The 27,734-nt window shown below is 49.9% G+C and overlaps 1 protein-coding gene across 1 annotated transcript; it reads left to right on the plus strand.

The window, feature by feature from the left end:
* The first annotated feature begins 20,101 nt into the window (after positions 1-20,101).
* LOC123398185 (FBD-associated F-box protein At1g66310-like) lies at positions 20,102-22,088 on the plus strand. Its single transcript, XM_045092678.1, has 2 exons — positions 20,102-21,533; positions 21,635-22,088. Exon 1 carries the CDS (start codon positions 20,300-20,302, stop codon positions 21,140-21,142), a length of 843 nt encoding a protein of 280 aa, XP_044948613.1. The 5' UTR covers positions 20,102-20,299; the 3' UTR covers positions 21,143-21,533; positions 21,635-22,088.
* The last annotated feature ends 5,646 nt before the right edge of the window (positions 22,089-27,734 follow it).

Genomic DNA, 27,734 nt, shown 5'->3' on the forward strand with positions numbered 1-27,734 from the left:
AACACCTCGCGATGCAAATATACATCTCCACCTACAGCAGATGTAAAAACGCCAGCCCCTTGCAAACCGCCGTTTCACTTTCTTTTCTCAACCCCATCCTTTTCCTCCGCCAGCCGCACCACGCCACCGTCGCCCCACGCCAGGTCCGCCCCCTCCACGACCCCCGCCGTTGATTCCACTGCGTTTCGATCACCGGCCACTATCGCACGCCGCGAATCGGCCCTTTTCCTCCACACGGCCGAGGTGTCCGCCGATTGATTATCCCTGTCGCCGCTCCGCCCACTCTGCCCCAGGTCCCCACCACGCCGCCCCGCACCACTGCACCGCCATCACGCCAGCAGCCCCACTCGCCTGCCCCACCCATAGCACCGTCGCCGCGCATCCCGGCATAGCCGCCTAGCCGGCAGCCCCGTCGCCCCGCACTACCACACTGCCGCCTCACTCACCATACGATTCCAGTGCAGCCGCCCGCCTCGATTCGACCGTTGCCACCCCGTCGCCACCATGCCGCCGAAGATTCGCAACTTGCCGCAGTTTTCTAGTATATCGATCCTCCTTTTATCAAGATTACAACGAAGTAAACGGGGCACTAAGCCTACGGACTGTGCGCCACTCCTCCCCACATCGCTCGTGCAATCCCATGAACATATCAGAAGGCGCGAGACTCGGACTTGATCGTTGCCTGACGAGCTATTCCCGCGGCGACGCTAACTGAACTTACTGACGAAAGCAACATCTAAACTAAGTGAACTAAGCTAACAGCTGAACTACGCTGAACTACTCTGAACCTGAACCGCAAGGTTTATTCTAACAATCTCCTCCTAATCCTTGATGTTCCTCCTTTATTTTGACGATTCCAATCTTGCTCCTCAACTCCTGGAACTTGATCTTGCACAACGGCTTTGTTAGAATGTCCGTGAGCTGAAGTTCAGTGCCGATGAACTCCACCATGATCTTCTTCTCCTCCACGCAGTCCCTGATGAAGTGAAAACGCAGGTCTATATGCTTACTGCGATCGTGATGCATGGGGTTCTTGGCGAGTGCGATTGCAGACTTGTTATCCACCTTCAGTCTGGGAGGATCAGCCTCTCTTCCCGTCAAATCCTTCAGAAGACGGGTCAACCACACACCGAAGCACGTCGCCGCCGTTGTGGCCATATACTCGGCTTCACACGATGAGAGCGCCACCACCTTCTGTTTCTGTGACTGCCAGGAGACTGGATTGTTGCCGAGATACCAGAGAAGCCCAGTGGTGCTCTTGCGTGTGTCCGGATCACCTCCCAAGTTGCTGTCGCTGTACCCTGTCAGGACTGGGCTACCGCTCCTCCGGTAGCTGCAGCCATAGTCGATCGTGCCGGCGACGTAGCGTAGGATACGCCTAACCGCCGTGAGGTGCTCCGTCGTTGGCGCTTCCATGAATCTGCTTACATACCCTATGGCAAACGAGATGTGTGGTGGAGTATGAACCAGATACCTGAGACTCCCGACGATGCTTCTGTAGTCGCTGGCGTCCGTCGGAGGAGCCTGGCTGTCCTTGCTCAATTTGAGCCTGGGCTCCATAGGTGCGTGGCAGGGGTTGCATTCTAGCATGCCGGCCGTCTCCAGGATCTTGCGCGCGTATGCGGCTTGACCGAGCGTGATCCCGTGCACACTCTGGTGCACCTCGATGCCGAGATAGTAGGTGAGCAGGCCGAGATCGCTCATGTTGAATGTGGTCTTCATTTCCTCCTTAAACTGCCGAATTGCATCGTCGTCTGGACCGGTGATGGGAAAATCGTCAGCATATACCCCCACCAGTAGGCCTTGGCGGACATGCAGTGCATGCTCTGAGTTGCTCCTCGTGAACCCCAGGGAGGAGAGCATGGTGTCCAGCTTAATGTTCCAGGCGCGTGGGGCTTGATGAAGGCCATAAAACGCCTTCCTCAGGCGCAAAACCTTGTGCTCATTTGCAGCAACGACGAAGCCGGGAGGTTTCTTGACGTACACCTCCTCTGCTAGCTCGCCGTTGAGGAAGGCCGACTTCACATCCATGTGACGGACGCGCCATCCCTCTTGTGTTGCGAGGGCAAGCATGAGGCGCACGGAATCCATCCCGGCGACAGGGGCGAACGCGTCGTCGAAGTCGATTCCTTGCTGCTGGACGAATCCCTTCGCAATCAACCTTGCTTTGTGCTTGGTCACCACCCCACTCTGGTCGCGCTTGGCCTTGAACACCCATTTCGGGGCCTATGGGGATTTCGCCAGGAGGAAGATCGACCAGCTCCCAGGTGTGATTCTCCTTAATTGATGTGATTTCCTCGAGCATGGCCTTCCTCCAGCAAGGTTCCTGTTCTGCTTCAGAGAACGTGCACGCCTCCTCTGCACTTGCCATCAACAGATGCTCCTCCTGCTCGCGCACTGTGTCACAGCGTAATCCGAGCCGATCAGACACACGCCGGAAGCAATGAGGTGTGCGAGGGTTGTCACGGTGGTCGTACATCTCCAATTGCGGTGTCGATGGAGTCGCGAACACGATGCGGGAGCTCCTGGTTGGATCTGCTGGTGTGGGAGGGACGGCGGGAGTCGCGGGTTTTGGCTCTTCCGTTGTGGCAGTGTTCTCGCTCCCGCCTGGAGTTGCTGCCGCCGAAGATCCGGGAGTTGCTCCCGCCGGAGTTTCTGCACCGCTCTTTTCCCGTGGTGATGCGTTGGGGACGATCTTGCCGGCCATCGTGGGGACCCGGTACACCTCATAGTCGACGGTGAAGTTGTTGAGGTCCCCGACGTGATCCCCGCTTTCCGAGTTCCAGTGGGCTGCCTCGTCGAAGACGGCATCGCGAGTCACATGGACTCTGCCGCCCACTGGATCGAAGACGCGGTACGCCTTGCCGCCGTCATTGTAGCCGATGAAGACCATCGGTGTGGATCTGTCGTCGATCTTCTTTAGATGCGGGCGCACGTTCTTGACATGCGCCACACAACCAAATGTGCGAAGGAAGTGCACCGCCGGCCGTGTGCCATGCCATGCCTCCTACGGGGTCATGCCACACATGCTCTTCGTCGGTGCGCGGTTGAGGATGAAGACCGCCGTGGTCACTGCCTCGCCCCAGAACCTGCCTGGCATCGCCATCGCCTTCATCATGCTCCGTGCCATGGCGACCACCGTTTGGTTGCGACACTCAACCACCCCGTTTTGCCGGGGTGAGTATGGCGCCGTGAGTTGTCGCTGCACGCCACGGTCGGCGCAGTACTCGCCGAACTCGACAGACGTAAATTCACCGCCGCGATCCGTGCGTAGAGCACGAAGCTTGCGACCGGTTTCCACCTCGACGCACTCCTGGAAGCGACAGATTTCGTCCTTGCTGCTCAGTAGCGTGAGCCACATGAACTTGGAGAGGTCGTCCATAAGGAGCAGAAAGTACCCATGTCCGGAGGAGGTCGCCGGGGTTATTGGCCCACACAGATCGCCATGCACCAAGTCCAGCGCGTGCTCCCCGATAGTTTGCTTTGTCCGGGAAATGCGCCTAGCGCTGCTTGCTGGCCAGCCAGCTTTCGCAGAGCCGGTCGACATGGTCGATTGCCGTCAAGCCGCGCACCATGCCATGTCGGCTCAGCAACTGCAGTGAAGTGAAGTTCATGTGCCCATACCTTGCGTGCCAGCGCCATGCCTCATCGGTGTTGCTGGGTACTGCCAGACACACCAGCCTGGCTAGCTGCATGTGGTATGGGTAGAGGCAGTTTCACGCTCTAGATGCGTGTGCGAACACCCGTCCTCAGCGATCGCTGAGGGTGAAGACGCCGTCAATGATCATCGTCTTGTAGCCACTCTCGTCCAGCTGCCCGATGCTGACGATGCTGCCGTGGAGGCGAGGTATGTAGTAGACGCCAGTTAGCACGTGGTGCCCTCCATCGCAGTCGGTGAAGAGGACGGAGCCGCGTCCGTGGATTGCCACCACAGACCTGTCCTCAAACTTGACGGTGCTAGAGACGCTGCGATCGAGCTCGTTGAAGCATGCGGCGCTGCCCGACATATGATTGGATGCTCCTGTGTCCAGGTACCACTTGGAGTCGTACTCTTCCTCCGTGCGCCCGAGGTGGACTTCAGCGTGCTCTTCAACGAGGTCGATGTAGTCGTCGATGATGTTTTTGTCGTCGGTGACCGTGCAAACCTCCGGCATGAGGAAGGTAGGATCCTCTTCGTCGATGCCCTGTGCCTGGGTCAGGTGCGCCTCCTCCTCCCTCTTCTTCTTGCGGCAATCCTTGACCCAGTGGCCTGCGTTGCCGCAGTAGTGACACTTGTCGTGATCGTCATCGTTGGCGGGCTGCTTGTTCTTCCCATTGCCACGCCAGCCACCACGGCCGTGCCCGCGACCTCTGCCACGGCGCCCGCCACGGGGCGCACCGCTTGACGAGCCGCCACGGGCCTTGGACCGGGCATTCCATTCCTCCTCTGTGAGCAGGAGACGCCCTACGCCAGACTCTGTCTGGTCGAGGTCGTACCTCTCTTCCGCGGCTTTTAGCCTGCCGGTGAGGTCTTCCACAGAGAGCGTATCCAAATCAACCAGGGTTTCGATTGACAGGGCGATTTGAGAGTACCTCTTTGATACAACGGATAGGAACTTGCGAACCACCCGTTTGTCCGGCACGGTCTCCCCGAGTTGTGCCATTTGGGCCACCATATTGGTAAGGCGCATGGCGAAGTCATCAACGGTCTCACCGTCCATGAAGCGAATGTCGTTGTACTGGTGATGGTCGCGAGCTTGGCCTCGCGAACTCGCGCCATGCCGAGGTGTATAGTCTTGACAGTGTCCCACACATCCTTAGCCGTGGCCTTGGACGCGAGGGTGGGTGCCATCTCTGACGGCACGCTGTGCAGAATCGCCTCGAGCGCTAGGCGATCGTTGCTGCGCTCGGCGGTTCCCGTTTGCACGGCGTCCCAGAGATGTCGGCCTTCCATCATCACCTGCATGAGCACTGCCCAGTCGGTGTAGTTCGTCTTTGTCAGCTGCGGCCAGACTGCGCCGCCCGTGTCACGCACCACCCGCGCCATGGATCTCTCTGCCACGGCGACGTCTGTGCCATCGGAGATCCTTGCACGCGGTGTCGATGGCGACTTGCTGCTACCAGAGTTGTCGGTTCCAGCCATCACGTGGATCGGAACCAAGCTCTGATGCCAATTGTTGGAAAGCAAACAACGAACTAGTGGAGATGTTAGCAGGTAGACCGAGGTAGACGACGAGGTTTTGCCTGCGCTAACTTGCCGCAGTTTTTTGGTATATTGATCCTCCTTTTATGCAAGATTACAACGAAGTAAACGGGGCACTAAGCCTCCGGACTATGCGTCACTCCTCCCCACCACATCGCTCGTGCCATCCCACGAACAGATAAGAGGGCATGAGACTCGGACTCGATCGTTACCTGACGAGCTATTCCCGTGGCGATGCTAACTGAATTTACTGACGAAAGCAACATCTGAACTAACTGAACTAAGCTAACAGCTGAACTACTCTGAACCTGAACTGCAAGGTTTATTCTAACAATGAAAAATAGAGGGGAAGATGGAGGAAGCAACAATTGACATGAAATATGGAACAGAAAATAAGCACCCGTGGAGGAAGCCATGCATGCCCTTCTCAATTCCCGTGGATGAAGTTGGCCTCGGCGATCTGTAACGCCCCGGACACACCGCCGGCGATCGTTACACCTGACGGGATCTAGACTGGCCCCACATATCAATACTAGTCTTTTCTGCTTACTTTGTCCTCACTCATGCGCACTCGGGATCAACTTTCCGGTCGGTCACCCATCCTAGAACTACTCCAAGCCAAACACGCGTAACCTGGAAGTTCTGTTCGAATGGGCTCCCGGAAAAGAAGGAATTCCTTATTGATATGATTAGTCTATCATCCCTAATAAGCCAGGCTATCACATACACCACCACTCAGAGGAACGGACGTCCTCGTCCGGCCACAGGAGCGTTCCCTCTTGGTACAAACGTCTGTCCATCCAGTCCGGTACATGTACCATGCCATGTGCCATAACGGGTCACAAACGTCATGAACAACATGACCGCACACCTGTCTGTAAACATCCATGTCCGCGAACCTGGCTCTGATACCAAACTTAAAATTCCCCGGACACACCCGTCGGCGGTCGTTACTCCTGGCGGGATCTAGACTGGCCCCACATATCAATACTAGTCTTTTCTGCGCACTTTGTCCTCACTCATGCGCACCCGGGATCAACTTCCCGGTCGGTCACCCATCCTAGAACTACTCCAAGCCAAGCACGCTCCGGGATCAACTTTTCGGTCGGTCACACATCCTAGAACTACACCAAGCCAAGCACGCTTAACCTGGGAGTTCTGTTCGAATGGGCTCCCGGAAAAGAAGGAATTCCTTATTGACATGAGTAGTCTATCATCCCTAATAAGCTAGGCTATCACACGATCCCAGGCCGAACCCAGCGCATGGTCGCCCGGGGGCACCGGCGAAAACGTTTTTGGAACCAAAAAACGCTGCGCCCGCCGAGTCAGCAAGTGGCCGCGCGGTCGTCGTCCTCATCGCCTCGTTTCCTGTAGGAATCAATGCGAAGGCTGCACCGCCGGACAACCTTTCCACTGATTCACGGGCGGCGCAGTGAAGGCGCGACGACGCGCGTCCCGGCGACACACGTCCAATCGACTCCTGCCACGCGTTCACACGTCGCGGCTCCGCATGCCCGCTAGCCCGCGGCTATATAAGGTGACCCCCCCCCCCCCCCCCCCCGCGCCGGTGGCCACACACCTCCCTCGCCGACTCTCTCTCCTTTTCTTCTTCACCAACGGTGCCTTCTCTCCCTCTCCTCCCTAAGAACGATAGTTGAACGCTACCCCGACGATGAAGCGGCTGCCAATGGTTTCGTCTGCCGGCAGCTCCGCGAGGACGAGGCCCGCCTCCTCTACGAGGCGGAGTACCCGGCGCTGCCAGAAATGCGGGTGTCGGGGTCTTGGAGGCTGAGCACTTGCGATGTCCCAGTGCCACCACCGCCCGCCGGAGCTGACCGATGAGCGGAGATTGCGCGCATCCAGTCCAGCCTGTCAGAGAACTCGTGCAACCTCCCATGGTACGCCCCCGACAGCAACGCGTTGTGCACGGCGTTACTCGAACCACGGCGTTACTCGAACGCCGTCCCGCCAACTAGCTCACCGCCACCAACGCGATCGAACCCCGTGACCGGCACAACTCCGAGGGGCGGCGCCACTGGAGGGGTGTCCCCAGCCGCCCCTTGGAGGACGTCCTGGAGCACATCGAGGGCGTCAACATGCCCAGGTACGACTACCGTCCTCTGCCAGCTTTCTCCCGCCGCCGCGGCAACTCCTGGATGCCAAGGAAGATGGAGACGGCGACGTCCTCGTCGTCCGGCTCCTGCTCCCGCTCCTCCGGATGGCTGGCGTTTCTCCCCGTAAAGCCGGAGCTGTAGGAGACGCTGCTGGGGCGGCGCACACGCAGCGCCGGCATCGTCATCAACGAGCCCAACGCTTTCTCCCGCCTTGTCAAGCCGAAGACGGAGCCGAGGCTGCTTCACGTCAAGCAGGAGCACCACGCCATGGCCGCCGACGACGAGGCCGCCCTGAAATGGGCATGGGATGACTACATCCGGGAAGAAATGGAGCGCCAGTGCCGCGTTCTGGAAGAGATCGCCGCCCGTCAACGCGGCCGCGAGGAGGGCGTCATCGTCATCCTTGACGAGGGCGACGAGGAGGCGCATGCGCCTTCGAACCCCATTCGCCTCGGCGACCCAGGACAGGGATGCAACAAGGACGGGGCGGAACGGGTGGCAACGGCGACGATGGCGACGACGGCAACGCCGACTACACCAACTTCTACAAGCTCCTCGGCATATGATACAGTGGTCTGAGATTTGAAAACCGCGCGAGCAGGGTGGCCTTGGGATCATGTCCTCCAAGCGTATGAATATCACTCTTCTCACCCGTTGGCATCATCATCAACGATCCCGACACTTCCTCCCACCTCGTCAAGCTGAAGTCAGAGCCGGGGCTCCTGCCAGTCAAGCAGGAGCACCCCGCCATGGTCGCCACTGACGAGGCCGCCCTGAAATGGGCGCGGGAAGACTACATCGGGGAAGAAATGGAACGCCAGTGTTGCGCCCTGGAGGAGATCGCCGCCCGTCGACGCGGCCGCGACGAGGGCACCATCGTCATCCTTGACGAGAGCGGCGAGGAGGCGCCGGCGCTTTCGAACCCCATTCGCCTCGGCGACCTAGGACAAGGGTGCAGCAAGGATGCCGGCGGAGTGGGTGGCAACGACGACGATGGCGATGACGACTACACCAACTTCTACAAGCTCCTCGGTATGTAGAAGGCGGCGGCGGCGGGCAGCAGCGGTAGCTTTAGCTTAGTTCAAGCTTAGTTTAATGTTTAATTATGTTTTAATTTCAGTTTTTGTACAAATTTTAACCAAACTACGAATTTCGTTTGAATTTGTTGGGACTTTGCCGGATTTGAGATGATTTAATTTTTTTTAAACCCTTTCGGGCGATCTTTGGAGTGACGAATGTCAACCCGAACGACTCGAGATAGGTGCTCTCACTGTCGCGACCTTTGACACGATATTCTCTTCCGTAACAAATTAAAGGTGCAGCTGTCGGGACGTCCTCCTTGCGTCTCAAAATAAGTGTCAAGGCTTTAGTATAAAATTTGTATTAATCTAAAATAAAATTTAGGTCATTTATTTTAAGATGGAGGGAGTACTATTTTTCTCGGAAGCATGCGTCAACGCTAGCTGTTGAGCAGCGGGGTTTTGACGCTTCTGGGGCCGGCCAGTGCAGGTTGGCTCTCATGCCTTCACCAGCGGTGCCTTCTCTCCCTCTCCCCCCTAAGAGCGATAGTCGAACGCTACCCCGGCGATGAAGCGGCCGCCAATGGTTTCATTCGCCGGCAGCTCCGCGAGGACGAGGCCCGCCTCCTTTACGAGACGGAGTACCCGGCGTCGCCAGACATGCGGGTGTCGGGGTCTTGGAGGCTGAGCACTTGCGACGTCCCGGTGCCACCACCGCCCACCGGAGCTGAGCGACGGGCGAAGATTGCGCGCATCCAGTCCGGCCTGTCAGAGAACTCGTGCAACCTCCCGTGGTACGCTCCCCGACAGCAACGCATTGTGCACGGCGTTATTCGAACGCCGTCCCGCCAACTAGCTCGCCGCCACCAACGGGATCGAGTCCCGCGACCGGCACAACTCCGAGGGGCGGCGCCACTGGAGGGGTGTCCCCGGCCGCCCATTGGAGGCCGTCCTCGAACACATCGAGGGCGTCAACTCGCCCAGGTACGACTACCCTCCGCCGCCAGCTTTCTCCCGCCGCCACGGCAGCTCCTGGATGCCAAGGAAGATGGAGATGGTGACGTCCTCGTCGTCCGGCTCCCGCTCCCGCTCCTCCGGATCGCTGGCGTTGCTCCCCATAAAGCCGGAGCTGTAGGAGACGCTGCTGGGACGGCGCACACGCAGCGCCAGCATCGTCATCAACGAGCCCGACGCTTCCTCCCGCCTCGTCAAGCCGAAGACGGGGCCGGGGCTCCTGCCCGTCAAGCAGGAGCACCCCTCCATGGTCGCCACCGACGAGGCCGCCCTGAAATGGGCGCGGGAAGATTACATCCGGGAAGAAATGGAACGCCAGTGTTGCACCCTGGAGGAGATCGCCGCCCGTCGACGCGGCCGCGAGGAGGGCGTCATCGTCATCCTTGACTAGAGCAGCGAGGAGGCGCCGGCGCTTTCGAACCCCATTCGGCTCGGCGACCTAGGGCAAGGGTGCAGCAAGGATGGCAGCGGAGCGGGTGGCAACGGCGACGATGGCGACGACGGCGACGATGACTACACCAACTTCTACAAGCTCCTCGGCATGTAGAAGGCGGCGGCGGCGGGCGGTAGCTTTAGCTTAGTTCAAGAGGAACTCGTTATCGAGAGTGCCCCTCATCTTCAAACATTGATCCATCTTGATCACAACCATGATTTGCATGTAGCCGCGCTTTCCGTGCCTAAGTTGGACACCCTAGGTTGTACCAACTCCACCAGGCTCGTGTTGGGTTCCACAGATATTCGTCATCATCAGGTAGCTGATGATCTTCTTCATTTATCTTTTATTGTCGTCAACCTTCTAATAAATTGCATTTCACTGCATATATACATAAATTACCTATATTACGGTCTAATGTTTTGGATTTCATGCTTTGATGAAGGGACCGCGCATTCGTGGTCTTGCAACAGTGGCGTGCAAAATCAAGTGCTTGGTTCTTGGTATGGCTACTCTTAATTTGGACATGGTTATTGAATTGATGACAAACTTTCCGTGCTTGGAGAAGTTGTACATTCAGGTGATGATAGTTTTACCGATAGTACAATTTCTTTGGCTTCTTTATTGATCTACTTGTTGTTCTGAAGTTCTTATATACATGGTTTGCCGATTTTTTTTCAGTGCCAGAAATCATGGAAAAACAATTTGTGGCGTCGTAAATACCGGGGTCTCATTACCAGCACATGTTTTGACATCCATCTGAAAACAATAGTATTGGAATATTATCGGGGCACAAAATCTGACATTGATTTTGTTACTTTTTTCGTGCTCAATGCTAGAGTGCTAGAAAGGATGAAACTTATAGTAAAGAGGAACGATGATAAGTTCGTGGCAATACACGGTCATAGGCTTCAACTAATGAACAGGGCTTCACATGGTGCTCATATTAACTTTCGACTCAAGGATTCAGATGTGTGTATCAGTAACATGTACAATTTTTGTATACAGGAAAATATTTTAAATTTGTAGCTGTTTACATGCAATTGTAAAACACTTGTTCTACTAGAAATACAGCCAGCGACATTAAAGTTACTAAGTATGTATGGCTCTATCGGATTGTTATTTATTCTGTCAATGTTGCCATTCTCATCCTTACTCTTAATATGTGCAATTCAGATTAATACGGATGTGTGTTGTATTGGTAACTCATGAGCTTTTCATATTAGCGCATAAAATAACTTCTGATGGGTGTGTGATTGGGCAAAGCATATGCGGGCGAGTAGTATTTACAATGTTTTCTCAACCGACGTATCACTTTCAACGATAGTTAGCATTCACCCTCAAAAGGGGAAATCAAGCAGAATATACGTAAATCCACCATATAACAGTGCGTCTCTTGTGGTAAGAAAATCAGAGCCAAAAAAAAAGACACGAATACCTCATATGATGCTCTAGTTCTGTCTTTCAATGTACACTACAACATAATTGCAATACAAATTTCATGTTTATCAAATAAATTGACATAAATTAAATCTGAAATTTATTATGAGTTGTGTAGGCTAATACAACAGTTTGATGAAAATTTCAGTTTAACGGAAAAAGAAAACTAAAATTATGTATGAACTGAAAAGGGGCAAAGACCATAATATACCCACAGTTTGTAAGCACATTCAAATACCGATCAATCTACATAAGAAATTTTGCTTTATCAGAGTAACAAACATAACTTTGGATGGGATCACTGACTTTTTATCAGGCCCGAACAATGAATAGGCACAAGGCAGAACTATTTTGCTATAACTGAAATTCTATATTGCACGTACACGGCAAAAATAATCCGACACAATAATTTAAGGTATGGGTGGGTAATTTCTTAAACCCTTGGGTCTTGGTTTTCTGATGTGCTAAATAGGGGGTTAGAGTTCCTTTTGTTGAGATTTTCTAGTATTTCTCTGAATTTTTAATAGATAGTAGAAATAGATGTATGTTATTATTTATTAGTAGTAAAGGCTAGAATTAGAGAGATGGTTCCAATTCAGAATTTGAGGAGTGATTTCCTCTATGTAATAAGAAGACATAAGGCATGGTTCTGTTAGACGATTGTGCTTGCACGAAACCAAGGTGATCTACAGGGAAAGAAATACTCTATTTTTCATTATCGAAATATAAATATATGCTTATGGCAAATGTTTGAAAGAAGTTTGGCATGAAGTGTATGCTCTTCTGCAGGGACACATTTGTGTTAAATACCAAGAACAAAGAATACAATCGGCACATGTTGTTGCTAGGCTTTGCTCCTACTCCAATCTATACAGGATCGGATCAGGCCGATCCTTGGCTAACAACCTGCCACAGTTTGTTACACACATGCACACATACAATCGTAACATCGTGACAACATGTCACGTTACACAAAGCTACAAGCCTATTCTTTAGCATCCTCCCTCAATCTCAACGTGTCAAGGTTTAGGTTGTGTTTGAAGGCTTGCAGTTGTTTCCCTTACATAAACTTAATGAACTCAGCAACAAACTTGATTTCCTGTTGGAATTAATTGAATGTCCAGCATTTTCTAAAATATCATACCTTTTTAGATTGATAGCTGATGGTCCATGTTTATCTTGCTAATTAATGTTTAAAATATCATACTTTTTTAGAATGATACATGTAACCTGTTTATCAATGGGGACATTAGTACAAATAATATGATGTACTAAACTAATGGTATTTATTTGCAATAAACTGAAGAGAGAGAGAGAGAGATCGCAGTGCACAAGCAGTGTGTCCTTAAAGCATCCATGTGTGTTGTTTAGCTAACCACTAATTAGTTATTAATTTAGAGATTTGTTTGTGTTCCAAAATTTGATTAGTAGCATACATGTTTAGTCGAACTTGCTTTTATGAATAAAGCTTAGTGTAGTACAGCTGCGTGTAGGCACACAGACGAGCTGTAGAGCATGGCACCTCATTCATCGCCACAATGATCTGCTCTACGGCTTCCTCGTGGTGCGGCTTGCCGCGTGCGGAGGAGCGGCCGGCGTCGGGGGCGAGCAGCTGGCGGCGCGGGGGTGGGGGATGGGAGGGCTGGCCGGCATCAGGGGCGGAGGGGCTGCGGCGTGCGTTGGGCTGGCCGGCGTCGTGGTCGAGCGGCTGGCAGCACGGGGGTGACGGGTAGGGGAGGGTCGACCGACGTCCTGGCGGATGAGCTGCGGCGGGAGCGGCCCACGTTGGGGGCGAGCGGCCGCACCGTCGCGGTGGGCGAGCGGCTGGCGACGCTGGGGGTGGGGGGCTAGGGGAGGGCCGGTCGACGTCGTGGCGGATGGGCTGCGGCGGGAGCGCCCGGCGTCGGGGGCTTGCGGCCGTGCCGTCGCCCTCTCAGATCCAGTAGCCGCCACCTCCCAGCTTCAGGACCGTTTTTGAAACAACGCTGTTGTTTCAGGAAACAGCGCGCTAGCTAGGTCGCTGCTCCGTTGGCGCGCGGGCACCATCTGGTGCGTCACATAGAGCAAGATATAGAGCAAGATCAACGAACGAGGCGGTGACGGATAGGTGGCCCGGATTAGTCTGTCGAAGGTAAGAGTTTTCCTTTTATATATAGAGTGAATTTCACTTTTTATCCTATTTATACATTTATGACACATATTGTCCCATTTAGTCAATCTTCTACCAAAATATCAGATTTGAAGATTTTTAACATGGTTTTATCCCCATTTTGCACATTGCTTCAGTATAGGAAAAGCACGCGTTGCCTAGTATCATTCAATAAGCCCAATGCTATACCGAGCATGCCCATCAGAATAGACGATGAACATATAGTTCTCGACTTAGCTACGTGTATGCCGTAAATACGGCGTTCCACACTCGGCTTATACAATGGATACGGTGTAAACTCAGGTAAGTCGAAGTTGCCTCGGAGAAGCACTCTGCTTATAGTGCAACTCATGGCAAAGCGTACCTGCCACATGGCATGCACGCTGCCCGCGGCTCCGTGATGGTGTTGTAGGTAAACCGAGTATCACCCGATATAATACACTCGGCTTACGCTTATGAAGCACAAAATATAGATATTGCAAGAAATGATTAAGTTGGTGAGTTGAACTTGTCACTATTACTTGTTGCAGATTCATGTTTGGATACATGGAACATAAAGAGTCATGTAATGCACAGAACCGGCCTTAGGAAAGAAAGGAATGCACACATCTGACACTATTGCTTTTAATTAACTGACTGGGATTTATTTTTATTTGAGAAAATAGAAAAAGTGATTGTCTTCCAGATTTTACTAACACGTACAAACCAATATTCTAGAAATTATCTTTAAACTCTAACAAATATTTAAATTCCAAGCTATATGAGGTCTATTAGTAACTTTCAAGGTATTATGTTGAACGATTTAATTCAATAATTGCGTCGTAACTGGTAAAAGATAATTCGAATGAAGGATATGTGTTTATAAATCTGTTATCTTATAGCTTGAACGGTATCATATAGCTTGAATGGTACATAAATATTGACTCCTTGATGGTAGTGGAATTTCACGTGTTCTAGTTTTGAAGGTAATATTAGCATGAGCTGCATAACATGAATTGGGATTATGCAATGCTCTATGTACTACTCGCTTCGTCCAAAATAAGTGTGTCGCAGATTTAGTACTAAACTAGTGCAAATATTGTACTAGATCAACGACATTTATTTTGAAACAGAGGGAGTTTTATTTACTGTATGAAGCTTATGTGTTAACATCACTGTGTGAAGGTTATAACTATTGTATATGTATTATATGATGAATCTCATGAATAGGAGCAAATATGTGAAATGGTCAAATAGGAAAACTTGCGGCTGTTTCACAATTAACAGAATTTTTTTCTTCACAAAAGCAGGGATTACATGTCAATAAGCATATATATATATATTTATGGGAGAAGAGAGTGCATACTGTTATAGGATTTAGATTAATATAAGCCATTATGTATAGATCACATGGCTGGATAGTTGTTGTGTTAACCAACTGAAAATGCTTTGACATCTGCATACATATTTGGATGTAGTTTAGCTAGCTAGTTACACCTTTCTTGGTCATTTTAGAAACAAAATTATTGCTCTTGGACTACGACGGAGGGCATGCAAGCCTGAGTATTGTACTGTAACAGTGTTTTTCTTGTGCTAACAAAATCAGAGCAAAACAAAAAAGACAGGAATATCAAGCTATAGTTATATATGTCACTATTGTCATATGATGATTAGTTATGTCTTTCGATGTACACTACAACATAACTGCAATACAATTATCTTGTTTATCAAAAAATTGACATAAATTAAATATGAAATTTATTATGAGGTGGGTAGGCAAATACAACTATTTGATGACAACTTCGGTTCAAGGGAAAAAAGGTAATTAAAATTATGTATGAACTGCAAAGGAGCAAAGACCATCATATACCAAACAGTTTGTAAGCACATTCAAATACATGGTTAATTTACATAAGAAATTTTGCTTTATCAGAGTAACGAACATCGGTTTGGATGGGATCAATGACTTTTTATAATGCTCCAACAATGAATAGGCCTGAGACAGAAATATATTGCTATAACTGAAATTCTATAGTGCACCTACATGGGCAAAAACAATCTGACACAATAATTTAAGGCATTCACTAGTAGAAAACAGGGCTACCGTTCGGCCCTGGCCAGCCCATTAGTCCTGGTTCTTCAAGAACCGGGACCAATGGAGGGTATTAGACCCGGTTCGTGAGCCCAGGGGGCGGCCGAGGCCTCGTGGGCATTGGTCCCGGTTCGTGTGGAACCATTTGTCCCGGTTCGAGCCACGAACCGGGACCAATGGTCCTCGCTGCTGGCCCACAACCATTGGTCCCGGTTCGTGACTTGAACTGGGACAAAAGGGTTGGCTTTAGTCCCGGTTCATGCCACGAACCGGGACAAATAACTTGACTACAATATACCCACCGCCGCGGCAGAGCACTCCACAGTGCTCTGTTTTGGTCAAGCCGGCGAGGGGAGGGGATTTCGGTGCTCTAGTTCACCTCATATGCACATGAGGTGTTCGATGAAATGACCGAGCCACACTAATTAAGCTTTCTCCTCTCGAAACTCGACCTCCGAGCTCCATTTTCAACGAGATTTGTCTAGATTGAGCAGTCTGTCAAGCCCCGTCCCCGCCCCGTCTTCACCGCCGTCGATCGCCCGCGCCGATCTCGTCACTGGCACCACCGTGGTGAGCCTCTTGTTCTTATCTTCTTTCTGAAAGAAAAAATTCTGACTTCAGATAGATACTTGTCTAATTTTCTTACTTTTATTATTCCTTGTTATTATATAGTGCGATGGTTTTGGTATCCGCCCCCGTCGGCCCTCGTCCTGTCTATGATTCTGATGTGCTATATATTATCTTTTCATAACTATTTGGTTCATTTATTGTTTATGACAATTATGTCGACCAATGTGACATGGATTTTATTTATCTAGGAGGTTGTTGAACCAGAAATTCCAACCGACCCTATTGTCGAGAGGTTAAATTTAGTTGAAGAAGAAAACAATTACTTGATGGAAAAAATAAGAAAAATTGAGGAGAAGATTATATTAGAGTTGCATGTTGCGGATGTCGTCGATGATGACAAGATCAAGATGGATGCAATGCGGTTGAAGATTAAAAAGATGACCCCCCCCCCCCCCCCCCGCCGGTGGCCACACACCTCCCCCGCCGACTCTCTCTCCTCTTCTTCTTCACTAACGGTGCCTTCTCTCCCTCTCCTCCCTAAGAACGATAGTTGAACGCTACCCCTGCGATGAAGCAGCTGCCAATGGTTTCGTCTGTCGGCACCTCCGGAGGACGAGGCCCACCTCCTCTACGAGGCGGAGTACCCGGCGCCTCCAGAAATGCGGGAGTCGGGGTCTTGGAGACTAAGCACTTGCGATGTCCCGGTGCCACCACCGCCCACCGGAGCTGACCGACGGGCAGAGATTGCGCGCATCCAGTCCAGCCTGTTAGAGAACTCGTGCAACCTCCCGTAGTATCCCCCGACAGGAACACGTTGTGCACGGCGTTACTCGAACCACGGCGTTACTCGAACGCCGTCCCGCCAACTAGCTCACCGCCACCAACGGGATCGAGCCCCGCGACCGGCACAACTCCGAGGGGCGGCGCCACTTGAGGGGTGTCCCCGACTGCCCCTTGGAGGCCGTCCTCGAGCACATCGAGGGCGTCAACATGCCCAGGTACGACTACCCTCCACCGCCAGCTTTCTCCCGCCGCCGCGGCAACTCCTGGATGCCAAGGAAGATGGAGACGGCGACGTCCTCGTCGTCCGGCTCCTGCTCCCGCTCCTCCGGATGGCTGGCGTTGCTCCCCGTAAAGCCGGAGCTGTAGGAGACGCTGCTGGGCGGCGCACACGCAGCGCCGGCATCGTCATCAACGAGCCCAACGCTTTCTCCCGCCTTGTCAAGCCGAAGACGGAGCCGAGGCTGCTGCCCGTCAAGCAGGAGCACCACGCCATGGCTGCCAACGACGAGGCCGCCCTGAAATGGGCATGGGATGACTACATCCGGGAAGAAATGGAGCGCCAGCGCTGCGTCCTGGAGGAGATCGCCGCCCGTCGACGCGGCCGCGAGGAGGGCGTCATCGTCATCCTTGACGAGAGCGACGAGGAGGCGCATGCGCCTTCGAACCCCATTCGCCTCGGCGACCCAGGACAGGGATGCAACAAGGACGGGGTGGAACGGGTGGCAATGGCGACGATGGCGACGACGGCGACGACGACTACACCAACTTCTACAAGCTCCTCGGCATATGATACAGTGGTATGAGATTTGAAAACCGCGCGAGCAGGGTGGACTTGGGATCATGTCCTCCAAGCGTATGAATATCACTCTTCTCAGCCGTTGGCGTCATCATCAACGAGCCCGACACTTCCTCCTGCCTCGTCAAGCCGAAGTCAGAACCGGGCTTCCTGCCAGTCAAGCAGGAGCACCCCGCCATGGTCGCCACTGACGAGGCCGCCCTGAAATGGGCGCAGGAAGACTACATCCGGGAAGAAATGGAACACCAGTGTTGCGCCCTGGAGGAGATCGCCGCCCGTCCACGCGGCCGCGACGAGGGCATCATCGTCATCCTTGACGAGAGCGGCGAGGAGGCGCCGGCGCTTTCGAACCCCATTCGCCTCGGCGACCTAGGGCAAGGGTGCAGCAAGGATGGCGGCGGAGTGGGTGGCAACGGCGACGATGGCGATGACGACTACACCAACTTCTACAAGCTCCTCGGCATGTAGAAGGCGGCGGCGGCGGGCAGCAGCGGTAGCTTTAGATTAGTTCAAGCTTAGTTTAATGTTTAATTATGTTTTAATTTCAGTTCTTGTACAAATTTTAACGAAACTATGAATTTCGTTTGAATTTGTTGGGATTTTGCCGAATTTGAGACGATTTAATTTTTTTTAAACCCTTTCGGGCGATCTTTGGAGTGACGAGTGCCAACCCGAACGGCTCGAGATACGTGCTCTCACTGTCGCGACCTTTGACACGATATTCTCTTCCTTAACAAATTAAAGGTGCAGCTGTCGGGACGTCCTCCTTGCGTCTCAAAATAAGTGTCGACGTTTTAGTATAAAATTTGTATTAATCTAAAATTAAATTTACGTCATTTATTTTAAAATTGACGGAGTACTATTTTTCTCGGAAGCATGCGTCAACGCTAGCTGTTGAGCAACGGGGTTCTGACGCTTCTGGGGCCGGCCAGTGCTGGTTGGCTCTCATGCCTTCACCAACGGTGCCTTCTCTCCCTCTCCCCCCTAAGAACGATAGTCGAACGCTAACCCGGCGATAAAGTGGCCGCCAATGGTTTCATTCGCCGGCAGCTCCGCGAGGACGAGGCCCGCCTCCTCTACGAGGCGGAGTACCCGGCGCCGCCAGACATGCGGGTGTCGGGGTCTTGGAGGCTGAGCACTTGCGACGTCCCGATGCCACCACCGTCCACCGGAGCTGAGCGACGGGCGGAGATTGCGCGCATCCAGTCCGGCCTGTCAGAGAACTCGTGCAACCTCCCGCGGTACGCCCCCCGAGAGCAACGCGTTGTGCACGGCGTTATTCGAACGCCGTCACGCCAACTAGCTCGCCGCCACCAACGGGATCGAGCCCCGCGACCGGCACAACTCCGAGGGGCGGCGCCACTGGAGGGGCGTCCCCGGCCGCCCCTTGGAGGCCGTCCTCGAGCACACCGAGGATGTCAACACGCCCAGGTACGACTACCATCCGCCGCCAGCTTTCTACCGCCGCCGCGGCAGCTCCTGGATGCCAAGGAAGATGGAGATGGCGACGTCCTCGTCGTCCGACTCCCGCTCCCGCTCCTCCGGATCGCTGGCGTTGCTCCCCATAAAGCCGGAGCTGTAGGAGACGCTGCTGGGACGGCGCACACGCAGCGCCAGCATCGTCATGAACGAGCCCGACGCTTCCTCCCGCCTCGTCAAGCCGAAGACGGAGCCGGGGCTCCTGCCCGTCAAGCAGGAGCACCCCGCCATGGTCGCCACCACGAGGCCGCCCTGAAATGGGCGCGGGAAGACTACATCCGGGAAGAAATGGAACGCCAGCGTTGCGGCCTGGAGGAGATCGCCGCCCGTCGACGCGGCCGCGAGGAGGGCGTCATCGTCATCCTTGACTAGAGCGGCGAGGAGGCGCCGGCGCTTTCGAACCCCATTCGGCTCGGCGACCTAGGGCAAGGGTGCAGCAAGGATGGCGGCGGAGCGGGTGGCAACGGCGACGATGGCGACGACGGCGACGACGACTACACCAACTTCTACAAGCTCCTCGGCATGTAGAAGGCGGCGGTGGCGGGCGGTAGCTTTAGCTTAGTTCAAGCTTAGTTTAATGTTTAGTTATGTTTTAATTTCAGTTTTTGCATAAATTTTAACGAAACTATGAATTTTTTTTTGAATTTGATTGGGATTTTGTCGAATTTGGGACGATTTAATAATTTTTTTAAACCATTTCGGGCGATCTTTGGAACGAGGAATGCGAACCCGAACGGGTGGAGATGCTCTTACTGTCGCGACCTTTGACACGATCTTCTCTTCCGCAACAAACTAAATTAAAGGTGCAGTTGTCGACGTACGCCCTCCGTCCTAAAATAATTATCTTAACTTTATACTAGCTCTAGTATAAATTTGTATTAAGTTTAAGATATTTATTTTGAGATTGAGGCAGTACTATTTTTTTCTGAAAAACATGCTAGCTGTTGAGCAGCGGGGTTTTGGCAGCGTCAAGGGGACGCTATTGATCTGGGGCCGGCCATGCATGCGCACATGTCACATTAGGCAGTTTCTAATTGCTCATGTCACCTTTCCATTTACTCACGTCCGCCATGGTCTGTCATCCATCGTACTAAGCCAGCAGTCAAAGTGTCAAACACACACTCTCCTCAGAAGCGATCGAGGTTGCTTCGTCCGCTCCGCATCTGGCCCTAGCCTCCCCTCCCAGTCCTCCAATCCCGAGCTCCACCATAGAACCTAATTCTCCTCAGGGCCGATCTCTGCCAAACAGATGGAGGCCGGCCGTAGTAGTAGGAGTACGGCTACCCGGAAGAGGAAGTCAGCCGCACTCGAGGTCGAGCGCTATCCGGCTCCGGCACCACCGGCGGCACCGCCCGATCCCGGAGCAGCTGAACACGATGGATGCGGAGACGGACGAGATCTCCACCACATCAGAAACCTCAGCGACCTCCCCGACGACATGCTCCGTAAGATTATCTCGCTCCTCCCCATCAAGGAACGCGGCCGCACGCAGATCCTCGCGAGACGCTGGCGTCCCCTTTGGCGCTCTCTTCCTCTCAACATCGATTGTGATGATATGGTCCATTCTAATAATGGTAAACTCGGTGATGTCTTACAACGCATAATTTCCTCCCACCAAGGCGTCTGCCACCGCTTCTGCATTCGCCCAGAATTGTCCACGGACATAGACAACGATGCTGCCGTGGACGCCTGTCTCCTGTCCTCCACTCTGGATAAACTCAAGGAGCTTGAGTTCTACCGTCGGCGGTGGCACAACTGGCAGCCGATGCCGGTGCCGGCATTAATCTTCCGCTTCTCGCCCACCCTCTGTGTTGCCGAATTCGGACATTTCACACTCACGGACGACGCACTTCAGGGGATTCACTTCCCCCAGCTTAAGAAGCTCGTTCTTCATTATGTTTACCTCTCGGACTTCTCACTCAACAGCATGATTGCCGGCAGCCCTTCTCTCGAGTTCTTGCTAATTATTCGGTGCACTGGAGCCCGTCGTCTCCGGATCAATTCGTTTACCCTTACAACCATTGCAGTCGATAATCATTCGCCAGATCCATCCATAGAGGAACTCGTAATCGAGAGTGCCCCTCATCTTTAAACATTGATCCATCTTGATCACAACCATGATTTGCATGTAGCCGCGCTTTCCGTGCCTAAGTTGGACACCCTAGGTTGTACCAACTCCACCAGGCTCGTGTTGGGTTCCACAGATATTCGTCATCATCAGGTAGCTGATGATCTTCTTCATTTATCTTTTATTGTCGTCAACCTTCTAATAAATTGCATTTCACTGCATATATACATAAATTACCTATATTACGGTCTAATGTTTTGGATTTCATGCTTTGATGAAGGGACCGCGCATTCGTGGTCTTGCAACAGTGGCGTGCAAAATCAAGTGTTTGGTTCTTGGTATGGCTACTCTTAATTTGGACATGGTTATTGAATTGATGACAACCTTTCCGTGCTTGGAGAAGTTGTACATTCAGGTGATGATAGTTTTACCGATAGTACAATTTCTTTGGCTTCTTTATTGATCTACTTGTTGTTGTGAAGTTCTTATATACATGGTTTGCCGGGTTTTTTTCAGTGCCAGAAATCATGGAAAAACAATTTGTGGCGTCGTAAATACCGGGGTCTCATTACCAGCACATGTTTTGACATCCATCTGAAAACAATAGTATTGGATTATTATCCGGGCACAAAATCTGACATTGATTTTGTTACTTTTTTCGTGCTCAATGCTAGATTGCTTGAAAGGATGAAACTTATAGTAAAGAGGAACGATGATATGTTCGTGGCAATACACCGTCATAGGCTTCAACTAATGAACAGGGCTTCACATGGTGCTCATATTAATTTTCGACGCAAGGATTCGGATGTGTGTATCAGTAACATGTACAATTTTTGTATACAGGAAAATATTTTAAATTTGTAGCTGTTTACATGCAATTGTAAAACACTTGTTCTACTAGAAATACAGCCAGCGACATTAAAGTTACTAAGTATGTATGGCTCTATCGGATTGTTATTTATTCTGTCAATGTTGCCATTCTCATCCTTACTCTTAATATGTGCAATTCAGATTAATACGGATGTGTGTTGTATTGGTAACTCATGAGCTTTTCATATTAGCGCATAAAATAACTTCTGATGGGTGTGTGATTGGGCAAAGCATATGCGGGCGAGTAGTATTTACAATGCTTTCTCAACCGAAGTATCACTTTCAACGATAGTTAGCTTTCACCTTCAAAAGGGGAAATCAAGCACAATATACGTAAATCCACCATATAACAGTGTGTTTCTTCTGGTAAGAAAATCAGTGCCAAAAAAAAAGACACGAATACCTCATATGATGCTCTAGTTCTGTCTTTCAATGTACACTACAACATAATTGCAATACAAATTCCATGTTTATCAAACAAATTGACATAAATTAAATCTGAAATTTATTATGAGTTGTGTAGGCTAATACAACAGTTTGATGAAAATTTCAGTTTAACGGAAAAAGAAAACTAAAATTATGTATGAACTGAAAAGGGGCAAAGACCATCATATATCCACAGTTTGTAAGCACATTCAAATACCGATCAATCTACATAAGAAATTTTGCTTCATCAGAGTAACAAACATAACTTTGGATGGGATCACTGACTTTTTATCAGGCCCGAACAATGAATAGGCACAAGGCAGAACTATTTTGCTATAACTGAAATTCTATATTGCACGTACACGGCAAAAATAATCCGACACAATAATTTAAGGTATGGGTGGGTAATTTCTTAAACCCTTGGGTCTTGGTTTTCTGATGTGCTAAATAGGGGGTTAGAGTTCCTTTTGTTGAGATTTTCTAGTATTTCTCTGAATTTTTAATGGATAGTAGAAATAGATGTATGTTATTATTTATTAGTAGTAAAGGCTAGAAATAGAGAGATGGTGCCAATTCAGAGTTTGAGGAGTGATTTCCTCTATGTAATAAGAAGACATAAGGCATGGTTCTGTTAGAAGATTGTGCTTGCACGAAACCAAGGTGGTCTACAGCGAAACAAATACTCTATTTTTCATTATGGAAATATAAATGTATACTTATGGCAAATGTTTGAAAGAAGTTTGGCATGAAGTGTATGCTCTTCTGCAGGGACACATTTGTGTTAAATACCAAGAACAAAGAATACAATCGGCACATGTTGTTGCTAGGCTTTGCTCCTACTCCAATCTATATAGGATCGGATAAGGCCGATCCTTGGCTAACAACCTGCCACAGTTTGTTACACACATGCACACATACAATCGTAACATCGTGACAACATGTCACGTTACACAAAAGTACAGGCCTATTCTTTAGCATCCTCCCTCAATCTCAACGTGTCAAGGTTTAGGTTGTGTTTGAAGGCTTGAAGTTGTTTCCCTTGCATAAACTTAGTGAACTCAGCAACAAACTTGATTTCCTGTTGGAATGAACTGAATGTCCAGCATTTTCTAAATTATCATACCTTTTTAGATTGATAGCTGATGGTCCATGTTTATCTTGCTAATTAATGTTTAAAATATCATACTTTTTTAGAATGATACATGTAACCTGTTTATCAATGGGGACATTAGTACAAATAATATGATGTACGAAACTAATGATATTTATTTGCAATAAACTGAAGAGAGAGGGAGAGATCGCAGTGCACAAGCAGTGTGTCCTTAAAGCATCCATGTGTGTTGTTTAGCTAACCACTAATTAGTTATTAATTTAGAGATTTGTTTGTGTTCCAAAATTTGATTAGTAGCATACATGTTTAGTCGAACTTGCTTTTATGAATAAAGCTTAGTGTAGTACAGCTGCGTGTAGGCACACAGACAAGCTGTAGAGCATGGCACCTCATTCATCGCCACAATGATCTGCTCTACGGCTTCCTCGTGGTGCGGCTTGCCGCGTGCGGAGGGCCGGCCGGCGTCGGGGGTGAGAAGCTGGCGGCGCGGGGGTGGGGGAGGGGAGGGCTGGCCGGCATCAGGGGCGGAGGGGCTGCGGCGTGCGTTGGGCTGGCCGGCGTCGTGGTCGAGCGGCTGGCAGCACGGGGGTGAGGGGTAGGGGAGGGTCGACCGACGTCCTGGCGGATGAGCTGCGGCGGGAGCGGCCGACGTTTGGGGCGAGCGGCCGCACCGTCGCGGTGGGCGAGCGGCTGGCGACGCTGGGGTGGGGGGCTAGGGGAGGGCCGGTCGACGTCGTGATGGATGGGCTGCGGCGGGAGCGCCCGGCGTCAGGGGCTAGCGGCCGTGCCGTCGCCCTCTCAGATCCAGTAGCCGCCACCTCCCAGCTTCAGGACCGTTTTTGAAACAACGCTGTTGTTTCAGGAAACAGCGCGCTAGGTCGCTACTCCGTTGGCACGCGGGCACCATCTGGTGCGTCACATAGAGCAAGATCAACGAACGAGGCGGTGGCGGATAGGTGGCCCGGATCAGTCAGTCGAAGGTAAGAGTTTTCCTTTATATATATAGTGAATTTCACTTTTTATCCTATTTATACATTTATGACACATATTGTCCCATTTAGTCAATCTTCTACCAAAATATCAGATTTGAAGATTTTTAACATGGTTTTATCCCGATTTTGCACATTGCTTCAGTATAGGAAAAGCACGTGTTGCCTAGTATCATTATGTAAGCCCAATGCTATACCGAGCATGCCCATCAGAATACACGATGAACATATAGTTCTCGACTTAGCTGCGTGTATGCCGTAAATACGGCGTTCCACACTCGGCTTATACAATGGACACGGTGTAAACTCAGGTAAGTCGAAATTGCCTCGGAGAAGCACTCTGCTTATAGTGCAACTCATGGCAAAGCGTACCTGCCACATGGCATGCACGCTGCCCGCGGCTCCGTGATGGTGTTGTAGGTAAGCCGAGTATCACCCGATATAATACACTCGGCTTACGCTTATGAAGCACAAAATATAGATATTGCAAGAAATGATTAAGTTGTTGAGTTGGACTTGTCACTGTTACTTGTTGCAGATTCATGTTTGGGTACATGGAACATAAAGAGTCATGTAATGCACAAAACCGGCCTTGGGAAAGAAAGGAATGCACACATCTGACACTATTGCTTTTAATTAACTGACTGGGATTTATTTTTATTTGTGAAAATAGAAAAAGTGGTTGTCTTCCAGATTTTACTATCACGTACAAACCAATATTCTAGAAATTATCTTTAAACTCTAACAAATATTTAAATTCCTAGCTATATGAGGTCTATTAGTAACTTTCAAGGTATTATGTTGAACGATTTAATTCAATAATTGCGTCGTAACTGGTAAAAGATAATTCAGATGAAGAATATGCGTTTATAAATCTGTTATCTTATAGCTTGAACGGTATCATATAGCTTGAATGGTACATAAATATTGACTCCTCGATGGTAGTGGAATTTCACATGTTCTAGTATTGAAGGTAATATTAGCATGAGCTGCATAACATGAATTGGGATTATGCAATGCTCTATGTACTACTCGCTTCGTCCAAAATAAGTGTGTCGCAGATTTAGTACTAAACTAGTGCAAATATTGTACTAGATCAACGACATTTATTTTGGAACAGAAGGAATTTTATTTACTGTATGAAGCTTATGTGTTAACATCACTGTGTGAAGGTTATAACTATTGTATATGTATTATATGATGAATCTCATGAAATAGGAGCAAATATGTAAAGTGGTCAAATAGGAAAACTTGCGGCTGTTTCACAATTAACATAATTTTTTTCTTCACAAAAGCAGGGATTACATGTCAATAAGCATATATATATTTATGGGAGAAGAGAGTGCATACTGTTATAGGATTTAGATTAATATAAGCCATTATGTATAGATCACATGGCTGGATAGTTGTTGTGTTAACCAACTGAAAATGCTTTGACATCTGCATACATATTTGGATGTAGTTTAGCTAGCTAGTTACACCTTTCTTGGTCATTTTAGAAACAAAATTATTGCTCTTGGACTACGACGGAAGGCATGCAAGCCTGAGTATTGTACTGTAACAGTGTTTTTCTTGTGCTAACAAAATCAGAGCAAAACAAAAAAGACAGGAATATCAAGCTATAGTTATATATGTCACTATTGTCATATGATGATCTAGTTATGTCTTTCGATGTACACTACAACATAACTGCAATACAATTATCTTGTTTATCAAAAAATTGACATAAATTAAATATGAAATTTATTATGAGGTGGGTAGGCAAATACAACTATTTGATGACAACTTCGGTTCAAGGGAAAAAAGGAAATTAAAATTATGTATGAACTGCAAAGGAGCAAAGACCATCATATACCAAACAGTTTGTAAGCACATTCAAATACATGGTTAATTTACATAAGAAATTTTGCTTTATCAGAGTAACGAACATCGGTTTGGATGGGATCAATGACTTTTTATAATGCTCCAACAATGAATAGGCCTGAGACAGAAATATATTGCTATAACTGAAATTCTATAGTGCACCTACACGGAAAAAATAATCTGACACAATGATTTAAGGCATTCACTAGTCGAAAACAGGGCTACCGTTGAGCCCTGGCCAGCCCATTAGTCCAGGTTCTTCAAGAACCGGGACCAATGGGGGGTATTAGACCCGGTTCGTGAGCCCAGGGGGCCAGCCGAGGCCTCGTGGGCATTGGTCCCGGTTCGTGTGGAACCATTTGTCCCGGTTCGAGCCACGAACCGGGACCAATGGTCCTCGCTGCTGGCCCACAACCATTGGTCTCGGTTCGTGACTTGAACGGGGACAGAAGGGTTGGCTTTAGTCCTGGTTCATGCCACGAACCGGGACAAATAAATTGCCTACATATACCCACCGCCGCGGCAGAGCAGTCCACAGTGCTCTGTTTTGGTCAAGCCGGTGACGGGAGGGCATTTTGGTGCTCTAGTTCACCTCCTATGCACATGAGGTGTTCGATGAAATGCCCGAGCCACACTAGTTAAGCTTTCTCCTCTCGAAACTCGACCTTCGAGCTCCATTTTCAACGAGATTTGTCTAGATTGAGCAGTCCGTCAAGCCCCGTCCCCGCCCGTCTTCACCGCCATCGATCGCCCGCGCCGATCTCGTCACCGGCACCACCGTGGTGAGCCTCTTGTTCTTATCTTCTTTCTGAAAGAAAAAAATTCTGACTTCAGATAGATACTTGTCTAATTTTCTTACTTTTATTATTCCTTGTTATTATATAGTGCGATGGTTTTGGTATCCGGCCCCGTCGGCCCTCGTCCTGTCTATGATTCTGATGTGGTATATATTATCTTTTCATAACTATTTGCTTCATTTATTGTTTATGACAATTATGCCGACCAATGTGACATAGATTTTATTTATCTAGGAGGTTGTTGAACCGGAAATTCCAACCGACCCTATTGTCGAGAGGTTAAATTTAGTTGAAGAGAAAACAATTACTTGAAGGAAAAAATAAGAAAAATTGAGGAGGAGAAGATGATATTGGAGTTGCATGTTGCGGATGTCGTCGATGATCACAAGATCAAGATGGATGAAATGCGGTTGAAGATTAAAAAGATTAGAAAATATGCCATTCATACCGAGGCTTGGTATCATTATACAATTGGATCAGTTGTTACCTTGGTTGCGGTTATGATCGCATTTGTTTTTTGCATTGAAATGTTTTACATAATTTCAATGTATGGTTTAATT

The sequence above is a fragment of the Hordeum vulgare genome, chromosome 5H (assembly GCF_904849725.1).
Source record: "Hordeum vulgare subsp. vulgare chromosome 5H, MorexV3_pseudomolecules_assembly, whole genome shotgun sequence".
Classification (NCBI taxonomy): domain Eukaryota; kingdom Viridiplantae; phylum Streptophyta; class Magnoliopsida; order Poales; family Poaceae; genus Hordeum; species Hordeum vulgare.